General features: G+C 33.9%; 1 protein-coding gene across 2 annotated transcripts in view; it reads right to left on the reverse strand.

Annotated features, from left to right (window-relative positions):
* SLAIN2 (SLAIN motif family member 2) overlaps positions 1–12142 on the reverse strand; it is a 73147-nt gene that overhangs the window by 24033 nt on the left and 36972 nt on the right. For both annotated transcript variants that reach the window (XM_058722655.1, XM_058722656.1), the window contains exons 3-6: positions 10143–10307; positions 8284–8445; positions 4688–5047; positions 4119–4256 (exon numbers count right to left, since the gene is read on the reverse strand). In XM_058722655.1, coding sequence (XP_058578638.1) covers positions 4119–4256; positions 4688–5047; positions 8284–8445; positions 10143–10307 — 825 coding nt within the window. The remainder of the gene's footprint in view (positions 1–4118; positions 4257–4687; positions 5048–8283; positions 8446–10142; positions 10308–12142) is intronic.

Here is a 12142-nt window from a genome sequence, read left to right on the forward strand (position 1 = left end):
TTCTAAATACTACAAAGTATTTATAATTCAATTATGCTCCAATAGAGTCATCCAAGAATTTGCAGTTAGGTCAGCATGATGTAATGCAAACAAATATTGGGAGGAAATCAGGAAACTCAGAGAGGAGTTGGAAGGAGGGAGTAGTTTTGCACTTTTCTAGTTATATGCCATTGCACATGTAATATATACGTATCTCTGCTTCCTCTCTATAAAAAATAAGAAATGGGCTTTTGTGAAGTTCAAATGAGATAATACATGTGAAAGTAAACATTTAAAAATACTAACCAGAGTCTGAGTATTATTTTAATTTTTTTAAACAAGCAGATTGTCTCGGGTTTTTCTCCCTCCTCTTATTTCTGAACCAATATTCCTATAGCTTTCTGAAAACTAAATTTTCTACTGAACCTCTAGTAGTCTTAGAAAGAAGGCACTAGTCTTCTGAAAAACTGTCCCTGACAAACAATCTTTCCTTTAACTGGAGAAACAGAGAAAATGGCATATATCCATGACCTCTGCAATGCTCTGGTTTTCTTAAACTTTTTAAGTTACTCACATTTTCCAAATATAAAAGTCAGAAATTGGTAACAGCTATAAAAATGAAAATATATTAGAACTCTCATAATATTTATTTTTGAATGCCAGCATCCACAATAATGCAGCCACAGCAAATAAGCATATAAAAAACAGTGATTGGCATAGTACAAGGCAAAAGAAGTGGTCCCGAAGGTGGAAGTAATAGCAACCTTGCAAAGTTAGGTTCATGCAGACCAGCAAGTAAGAACCAAAGCTTTACCACTTAAGGACTGGAAAAATAAATACTTAAAAGAAAACAAAATGCAACATCTATTATACTAACTGGTTTATACAAAAAATAAAGAATACTAATTCATGTATAAAATAGATAAAACTTACTATTATATTTATATATAATTCTATATCAAAATAAAAAGGCTATCATAAAAACAGTATATATATGTGTGTGTGTGTGTGTGTGTATATATATATATATATATATACACACACACACACACACATAGTAATTAAAAGAACAGTTACATACATACGTTTCTATGGATCAAAGATACATGTAAAATTTTAAGAAAATAGATAATACATTACGAAGTAAAACATGTTAACTTAAACAAAAGGCTTAAAATATTTTTATAAAATAAACTTTATTAAGTTTTAAACTTGATAATATTCCGGACTTACCATTTTCCAAAACTTTTTTTGTGACTAGTGTGATTTTACCCTAAAATAAATGTTTGTGGCATTTTAATTGCAAATAAGCTTCACTATAGCTACAAATATAAAAATAAACAAGTATATACAATTGAAAATACAAAGGACTGTCTCTTACTTTCTCTTTTGCTTATACACTGTTCAAATACCGAGATAGACCACTATGAAAATGCATACATATTTTCCACTTAAAAGTAAATTAGTGATTAGAATCTCATTGTATTTCTCTTTATATTTTCCTTAATTATCAATTTCTGGGGAAAAAGAAAAATTCACCTACAGAAAAAATTTCTAGGGAATTGGCAGGTGATTACACAATGCTAATTCTACTAGAGAACTCAAGTAATTATCACAAAATTTAAGATATGGTCATATATTTCTCTATTATGATTCTCAACCTTTTATTGATTTTATTATAGATTCTCAACCTTTTCTTTTTTCTTCTAGAATTTTGTCAAGAGTCTTTTTCATTTCCATACAGCTCTGAGGTGCTACAATAGTTCAAATAAAGAGCATATGTGAGGGCATAAGGAAATAACCCTGAGTAAAAAGTTGGTACTGATAATGATGGAATAAAGAGAATACAGATATAGCTGGTTTTAACAAAGAACAGGGAAGATGTCTGAAGATATAATCATATAAAAATTGAGAAATTCAGAACTCATTTCAAGCTAAGCATAAAAGCACAAGTACAAATTATGTTTTGGATTATCTGTGCATAGGCTGTAAATGTGCAGCTTATAATATGCCTGATTTTTATTATTTAATCTCCTTAGTGCTATAAAATTTTCTTTCCTATTGTATTAACATTGTGGATTGCTTATTCTTTCAGGCAAAAATATACTAAGGGAGAAAAAACTCAGAAACACGGTATTTTCAAGGGTCAAATGAACTTAATTTACAGATTTAAAGGCACAAAAGTTATCATTCACCATTTCAAGATAGCTTCGAGTTCAAATTATAACTTTATTTTTAAACTTCTGTGATTCCCTACTTTCTATACCATTTATGAGTACACCATATGAGTATCATAATGGCACTCTTAATTACATAGTTTGCAAGACTTGGAACTCTAAATTTAAAATTTAACTTGGTTCAAAAACATGTTGTTACATATATCCAGCTAAATAAATGAGGTACACAAATCTCTAGGCAACAATTTTCCACAGTGCCTTAAATTTTATGGCTCATCTTAGAAAAAAACCAGAAATAATATTTCTGGATATTTTTGTATCTTAGTACTAAACCATAGATGTGACAGACCTCTCCAGGTGGACTTGGGTTCCTGAGCAGAATCAACATGGGTTTGAATCCTAACTTGCCACCTATGTATGTATGATTGTAGGTTAAGTTATTCAAAGCTTCAATTTCATAATTTGAAAAATGTGTTAATAATTGTACCTACTTCATAGAATTGTTCTGAAGATTAAACAGGATCATGCATGGATGGTACAGCACAATATGAGTCTCTCTAATATAAATAATATCACATACAACTGAAAGCAAGGAAAATTTATCATTGTTATCACAAAAGTCATTTGGGTTCAAATGTATTTTTTCCTGGTCTTTTTGAGCCACCAAGTTAACAGCAGCTTAACATAAAATACACAAAGTCAGCTAAACACAACAGAGCCAAGGAAGAATGCAAGGGAATTAAGAAACAATCGAATGTTTCCAAAGTTGTATTACCCAATAAACAAGTTATAAATGATCAGTAACCTTGTGTTTGTGGCGCTTCTTCATAGCTTTAAGGAAATGAAGAAACACGTCACGGCCACCATCTCAACTGGCGATGTAATATGCTACAAAGAAACTGAGTCAATCAGACCCCAGGACTGATGCGAGCCATGGGTTACAAGGGGTGCATATTGAGCACTTCTAAATTTATAGAAATAACTGTGACAGTTTGTTTAAAATTGGTTTGATTACATGTTTGTATCTACTCTAGTTAATAGATAATACTCTTTGGGAAGTGTTCAATTCCTTTTCAGTCACCTTGTACACTGAAGTACACAGTATCCATCTATTCCCACATCACTACTTGGCTCAGTTGGCTACTTTGTTTTAGAAGTTCTTTCTGTATGATTCTTTCTGATCTTTGTTTATGTTACCTTTGTCTCTCCTTCATTCAACACACTCAATCTTTTCTTTTCATCAAGTTAATTTCAACTTTTTTTTCCCCTAGATTTGCCAGTTGTATTTATTTTATTCATTGAAAATTTAACATGCTTTTAATTATGCTAGTATTTTTTGCAGGATCATTATGGTTTTGTTTTGTTTTTTTAAATGTTCTACTAAGAAAGTTGCTTAAGTTGTCTGTTTCAGGACCATTGCCCACAGAAATCTTGTCATTTTTAATGTATAGTACTGCAGAATGCGAGGTTTTTAATGAATATATATCTGTATAATTAATAGGTAGACTTTGCTCATTTAAAAATTCTGGAGAGGGGATCCTGGGTGGCTCAGTCAGTTAAGCATCTGACTTTGGCTCAGGTCATGATCTCATAGTTAGTGAGTTTGAGCCCCGCGTCTGGCTCTGTGCTGACAGCTTGGAGCCTGGAGCCTGCTTCGGATTCTGTGTCTCCCTCTCTCTCAGCCCCTAACCCACTCGCATTCTGTCTCTGTCTCTCTCAAAAATAAACATTAAAATTTTTTTTTCAATCTGGAGAGACTAGAGTTTCATACAGAAACAAGTACTGATACAATTGGGTATCTTATAGGAGCAAATTTTAAATTTTAATACAGCTATGATTATCTTATAGCAAGCGACAATCACTACATTTTAGTATAGATAGCTTAAAACAGCTATTCAGCACAAAATTACTATCTATAATTTTCATTTTCCTTTAAATAACTGACACATAAAAGATACTTACTGGCTGAAGCCTGAGGTTGCATGCGAGGTATTCCTCCATTTGGCACTTGGAAATTTGAGTCACTTCTGCTGCTTTTCACTGAGTCAACTTGTGTATTAGATGTTCGGGACAGGTTTGGAAGACTGCGTCTTAGTTTTTCTATGACAACAGAATTTAAAGAAAAAAAATCAAAACATTCTTTTAGATAAAGAATTAAAATATTAACTGGCATTCACAAATCAAATTCTTTAAGCATTCTACATTTTAGAGGAGTTAACAGAAAGTACATGTCTTATAAAAAATAACTTAACCCAGGTCCTAGAAATCAGTAGAAGAGAACCTTTAAAAAGAGCCATAAATTAATTAAATCAAAATCTATATACGGACCACTTCATGAGTAGTAGTAACATAATCAAGTAAAATTAAATTCACTCTCTCCTTTAGTTTTGTATTGATGCACTAGTAATAAAACAGTAAACTACCTAAATTCTTGATCTACTTTTCTAAAATACAAAACCTTGGTAAAAAATTGTGTTACTTTCATATCGAAATATTAAGGACAACTGCTTTGCCAGAATCATCCTAATTACCTTCATTTTTAACATTGCTTGTCTGTAAATCCGCGGGATGACCTTGAAGTGAAAGGCGAGGTTGTTGTAAGCGGCTAATCATAGGCTGTGGGGACACTCTACTATATTCTATTCCCCGAGCAGGAGATCGTGAACGAGGTGAATTTCTGGGTGACTGCTTAGGTGATGGTCGAGGTGAATTGCGTGGTGATGGTGAAAACCTGTTAACAGCAGGGTATACTGCATGATGCATATTGTCATCTTCATCATCTAAACTTTGCGCATCAAGTTCCTGATCGCTAAAAGTACCCCGTCTTGTAGAATTGCAAGATGAACCAGAACTGCGCCGAGATGTGGTGGCTGCATATTCTTGCCGGAGACCTGACAATAATGAATGTGTTATTTCATTTCTTTAGTTACATTTTTAAACATTTATATATTCTTGAGGCTTAAAAGCAAAAGCATATCATTGAGAAATTCCAATAGGGTATAAAGTGTAAAGGAAAACTCCCTTTCCACTTGAATCATCTTAGACATCCTCCCATACAATGATGCCTAAAATATTTTAAAAGATTATTTTTGAATTGAATGAAATTCTATAAACCTTTGCCCAATCCAACGTCTTCTTCATGATTCTGAAATCTGTGTTAGAGGTAGGACCATAAATTTAAAAATATTTCTACTCCTAAAGACAAAAATCCAAATTTGAGATCAACATTTCAAAAATACTGAGGGAAAACAATTATTGTTCAACCAATGAGAAGAATACACCAGTGTATAAATAAACTCCCTGGATACTGAATTCTTGGAATTGATTTATTGATGAAGGAAATTTCTTTCCCACCCTCAGGAATTCAATACTTGGGCATAAATGAAATTTTAGTTCCTTCATGATCCAAGAGACTTCATCAGTAAAACAAACTTAAATTCTAAGCTATCAAGTAAAAATTTTCAAAGGAGTCCCCTATGTATCTTGACACCTCCAAAAACATCCAAGCAAACTTAGGCCCTTCAAAAAGTATAAAAACTTCTAGAACAAAAACAAATGTTGGTCTATATTCAATTAAGAATAAAATTGCTATTCAAGAAAAGTACAGAATTTAGGCCAATATTTTGATCAAGTCCTGCTAACTACTGACAATCTAGTTTAAAAATTCTCTACTACTGGGGCGCCTGTGTGGCTCAGTTGGTTAAGCATCCGACTTCGGCTCAGGTCATGATCTCACAGTTCGTGGGTTTGAAACCTGCGTCAGGCTCTGTGCTGACAGCTCAGAGCCTGAAGCCTGCTTCAGATGCTGTGTCTCCCTCTCTCTCTGCCTCTTCCCCACTTGTGCTCTCTCTCTCAAAAATAAACATTAAAAAATTTAAAAAATATGCTCATACACAGATAGTGCTATCGATATGGTCCCCAAAGTAATGGGTGAGAATCATAGCAGGGTATCTATAAAACTACAGATTCCTGGGGCCTCTCTAACCCTTCACTCAAGTTTCGGAATCACTCTAGTAACAAACAAGATAGTGTCTCGTTACAGCACAGTACTAAAGTCACCTAACAAAAGACAACAGATCAGTGAATAGCACTGTTTTAGCAAAGAAAAACACAGGTCCCAAAGTAGGCCCTGCAGTACTAGGGGGATCCTAAGGAAGCAACAATCACTATGGGACTGTGTATTTCTCCTATTAGAAATAAGAGGGCTTAACCAGGAAACAGCCAAAATCTGTAATTCTACATCTCTGTTAAAAACAAACAAAATTAAAGAAACAATGTTTTAAAACAAAAATCATTTTCTTAAAAAAAAACTGGCATTTTCGAGGAGGCAGACATTTTTAGCATCTTTTTTTTTTTTTTTTTTTTTATTCACTAGAAAAAGACCCTATCTGTGCATGTGGATGGCTTAAAAAGAATTATTAAAGCAAGGCTAGAATTTCTTTTACTTGTTACCAAAACACAATATAAAAATGACGGCAAAAAGCTGGTTGAGTTTCTAACAAAATACTGGGGTCTGAAAAGTCACAGTTCAAAGAACTGAGAGAATTTACTCTAAGTTATAGTGAGGAAGCACTCTATTCTCCTTTCACATCCCTGACTAGCTGACAATAGCTCCTTACTAGCTGACAATAACCACAGTCTCAATGAGGAGTTACACAAAATTACAGAAGAAAAAGGTACCATATTGTTAGTTCCGTGAGCTAAAGATAAGTAAAGCAAGAACCAAGTCTTTCTACTTTTCTATGCGAACCTGTTGGAAAATGGGAAATGATTCAGAATAACATTCTGCAGTTTCTTAATAAATGTTATAGCTTAATAAAACCTACCATATAGCTACATAAAAGGGCCTAAAACAGAAAGTTTTTAAACTAAATTATTTTGATGCTCCATTACCCTCAGCTGATTGTCAAGACTGAAACGTGTGCTTCAAGAATCTTTTCATTGTAAAGACTGAACGGGTCACTTTAGAGAGATTGCTTACTTCACAGTTAAGCTTGTGGTATCTTACGATAAAATGTATAGGCAAACCATAGTACTCTACTGAATATCTAATAAAACATTTCCATCCTCTCTAAAAGCCTTTTAAAAATATGTACCATTATCAGTATAGTTAGGTGAGGATACTTCCATATTCAAATTTTCCTGTTTCTTCTGGTTGAGAATCCTTTTATGATCTCCTGAGGATGATACTGTTTTCAGCCTGATTATTTTCACTTACTGTTTTCATTCCTCTTTATGTACTTGTTTTATGTGCTAAAATGTTTTTTTAAAATATTTTACGCACAAATGTGAAAAGTACAAATTAAAATATTTTTTAAAAAAAGTATAGGCAAGAATAATACTATCACCACCATTTTACAAAGAGAGCCAGAACATCCACAAACCTTTGAAACAGTATGACAAATTTTGTGCATATGTATACTTTGGGGATGACAGGGGATATAATTTTTATTGGATTCTCAAAGGTATCTGTGACCTAAAAAGTTGCAAAGACCATTCTGTAAAACAGTATTGCATGCTCACCTCATTTAATGTCATAATTTCAATTTTCCCATAAAGGTCTTTTTTTTTTTTTTTCCTGTAGTCTATACCACATATTCCAAGAGTGGTGATATCTGCCCCCATAGGGAGAAAATTGGCTCTTGGGGTATGAAGAAAACCCAGATACTATACTAATTTGTGATCCTCACGTACATAAAGAGATGCAGGGTATATCTGTGGTATTAAAATTTCATGGAGAGGTGATAGGCAAAAAAAGGAAAGAAAGTCTAAAAAGGTGGTTGGGAAGGGGTAATAATGGAAAAAAGGTTGAAAAACAATGGTCTACTAAGAAAACACAGTGTAACAGAGTAATAACTACTCTCGCAAGTTCCAGCGCAGAGTAACATGCAGGGCATGGTTACTAGTCATTACCTGCCTTTCTTTGCTCCTCACACAGCAAACTGTTTTACATAAAATGCACTCTGAAAACAAGTTAATGAACAAGCAAGTCTGCATGTTGAATAAGCCTCTAAAATTTAACATTTCTACTCATACATTACTATCCCACAACACCTTAAGATCTATTAAATATCCACAACAAAATTATACCTGAACTAGACTCAACTTGAACACTTAAAATACTTACTTTCTTCTTGCATCCGAGCTAGAATCTGTACATCAGTTACATCATTTAGCTTATAATTGGATCCAATTGAATCTTCATCTAATTCTGAAGCACTTAACTCACTGTCTATAGAGGATTGAGGACTGAGTGGAGGATTTCTGTCTGATGAACTTTTCAAATTACCTTAAAAAAAAAAAAAAAGATTTGAACTTTGGTGTAACAAAAACTGAATAAGCATCTGTTGTAATAACTTGATATTAATTATTTGATTCAGTTCACCATTATTCTGTCTTTTCTGTTCATGAAATTCCCAAATATTGAAAATAAAAATTGACTTTATTAAGAATAAAGAGGGCTATGTCATATGTTATGGCATAAAAGCAAATCACATTTTCATTTCAATCATAACTTATCTATTCTCTTATGAAACAATTAAGCTTTCACCACGGTGCCTGGTAAGTAGGTGGTGTTCAATAAATGTTAGAGGATTCCAACTTTTACAAGACAGCCAATGAAACACCTCATAAACAAATGAATTTATAATGTGTTTTCTCCTCCCAAATTCACAGTCTTAGCCAATACCATCATCTTTTTCCCTGAATAAAAGCTTCTACTTTTCCTAAGCAAGAAAACTATAATTTGAGGAAAATCAAAATTCCTTAGAGATTTAGGAACAAACCAAAAAAAGAACACTAGGGTCATTTTTCCTACGTTATGCCATGTTTACAAAATTCTTTGTCAAACTAGTAATAGGGATCCAAGGAGTTCTCTGAAGTGTAGGAGTGAAGCACAAACATGCAACAGAGAAAATAATGAGATAAAGTATTTCATTGCTGAAAGCAAAAAGGGGGATAGAAGGCAGGTCAGAAGAATAAAGGATATACATATCCAAGAGTCTAACTTGTTTCTAAGGAAATCCTTTCATCAGATCATCAACTCCTAGTGAAGAATAAAATCCTAACACTGTCACTAATGTATCTAATACAGACTTATTTGAAACATTTGTTTCCCAGAATTCTTTACCATAGAAGTCAGCTCCCACGTGAAAGGCATATTAAGAGCAAAATAGTTGATGTTTATATTATCAAGAAGAACATAGTATATATGATAGTAAAAGTACTACAAGGTCAGGTTCAAATAGTGCCCAAATAAAATTCTTGTTAAACAAATATAGCAGATTAAACTTTTTAGTATGACAGTCATGGGTGACATAAATAGCAAGTAACAACTTATGCACAAAGCTAACAGCAGGGGCGAGAAGTTATTAGATAGGGAGTCAAAAATTTGAGGTGGTTAACAATAACCTTAATTTTTAAGGAAGCTACAATAATTAGCTGTAACAACAGCAACAATAAGAGTTAACAGTGAATCCTAAAGAACAGTAAGCTACAGAGTAACTATTTCAGTCACAGAACCACAGCAAAACATTCTTTCCCCACTTTACAGCAGTCTACCCTCCCATATCATTTTGGACTCCACTCTTCTGGCACATACACATATAGCTTATACTATTATTTGAGTGTAATATCAAAGCTTATTAAATAAAGCTTAAGTGGTTTAATAAGAGCTTTTATTTTTAGCTTTTATAGCCCAATCAATCTATTCAGTAAAAGAAAGCATCTATTAGTTAAAAGAATCAAGCTTGTTACTCTAATCAAGCCAGATCTAAAAACTTTCAAGTACATGCTAAAGAAAACTTTACAGATGTACCCTGGTTTATCAGTACCAGGTGCTAAATAGCTCCTCACTGATATTTTCTTTAACCACTTAAAAGTCTCATAGGCACAAGAACTTGAACTATGGATGATTGAGTTATTTTCTGAGGTAGGGCAGTAAGTTAAAAACTAAACCTTAATTATTCCATTTCAAATTCTCCTTACCTGAATTTCCAGGAAGTATTAGCTGTTTGACTATAGGAGGTCGCACTGGGGTTGAAGATGGAGAATTGAAACCACTGCTGTATGGGCTACTTGCACTTGGACTATAAGGACTTGTGTAACTCATGGAGTTGAAAGGATTGTTATATAAATTCTGCCTCTTGAGAGCTGTGTTGATAAGAAGCGGAGAAATCAACAGAAAAGGTTAACACTTCATTCAAAATTTTTTCCTACTGGGAAATTTATTAAGTCATTATCTCAATTTAAACACAGAAACATTCTTAGAGTAGCAAGAGAAAATACACATTAATAATCCCAACAAAATAGTTTCATTATCTTAAATTGCACTGTGCAAATAAAACAGTAGCCACACCAAACATCAAAAATAATACCATAGGAAGAATATCTTCTCAACAAATTATTAGCCATTAAATTAATTTACTTCTATCTTGTCGGAAGTCTGTTCCAACTGTATTAACTCTGAATGGTCTTAAAAAATAAAATGAACGAAAAGTATATTTGTGTCTTCTCATTTTTTTAAAAAATGTTTATTTATTTTTGAGAGAGTGAGCGAGCGAGAGAGCACAGGGGAGGGACAGAGAGTGAGGGGAGACAGAGGATCCAAAGCAGGCTCTGCACAGACAGCAGAGAGCCCGATGTGGGGCTTGAACTCAGGAACCTGAGATCATCTCCTGAGCCAAAGTCGGGTGCTTAATTGACTGAACCACCCAGGAGCCCCTGTGTTTTTTCATTTTTCTATAACAAACATTTACTGCAAAGAAAAGGGGAGAAAAAAGTATGAAATAGTGAGTTTTAAAAACAGCCTTTCCAAAGTTTGGATTTTTGTAAAAGTAAAGCAATATTGACTACTTAGGCCAGGTTAAGGTCAAACATGTGGGAATTCTCTTTTTAAAAAGAAAAAAGCCTCCCTCCCTCTCCCCCAGTCTTCTGGCCCAAAAAAAGGAAGAAAAAATGTGCTATGCATGTAAGATTATAGAAACGGTACAAAAGTAGAACTAAGATATCAAGTACATACACAGAGAAAAATTACTACTTAAAATAGTATTTCTTTCTTCTACACTCTTCTAAAATCCATAGCTTAACTCAGTATTTCTGACCATTGGCAAAGCAATGTGTAGAACATACAGACAAATGTGACATCGTACTATTTCTCAAGGGGCTTACAACCAAGTAGTGCAGGCAGGAAAAAAACAATGATTTCAGGGCAAAATGAAATGAGCACTATCATAAAGGTGCAAAGGGCTGTGGAATGATGAGACAGGATAATTCATTACAAATGAGAAAAACCAGGCACAGCTTTTTGGAAAGGGGCATTGGAGCAGTCCTGAGAGGATGAGCGGCAATCTGACAGGCCACTGAGAATGGGGAAAGCGTGTGCTTCCATCTGTGTTTATCACAGGAACAAAAGCAGGGTCTTGAAAATGTATATTAGGTTCAGGGAATAAGAGTGAGTGCTGTAGAAAGGTAAAGCAGATGCGTGAGGGACAAAACAGGAAGACATAGCCGGGCCAGGTCGTGGAAGTCCTGGAAACTGTGCTCAGGAGAATGAACGTTATTCACTATCAGTGAATTCTGAGCAAAGGTGATATATGATCCAATCAGTTTCAGAAGAAAATTGACGGACATTTTTATGTTGAATAGATGAGACTGAACTAGGCAGTAGAGGTGACAAATACAAAAAAGAAGGATAGATATTAAAAACTAGAAGGATTACAAAAGAAAAAAAAAATAAGGTGACTCTGAAGTTTCTGGTTTGCCTACTGGGCAGAGAAATGGTTTGGGGTGGAAGAACATACGTTTTTTGTTGTTTTTCTGTTTAGTTTGATGATGTAGTAAGTTGGACAGTGTAGTTTTGTCCGTATTCCCCAAGAGATAAGATGCCACACTTTAAACATATTTAGAATGTAGTATCTCAGAAATACCAACCTGAGCAGAAACTGGGGTGCTAATTTCTTCCTCTTTACTTTCTGATCTCCTCTGAA

This window comes from Neofelis nebulosa, chromosome 3 (assembly GCF_028018385.1).
Source record: "Neofelis nebulosa isolate mNeoNeb1 chromosome 3, mNeoNeb1.pri, whole genome shotgun sequence".
Lineage (NCBI taxonomy): Eukaryota > Metazoa > Chordata > Mammalia > Carnivora > Felidae > Neofelis > Neofelis nebulosa.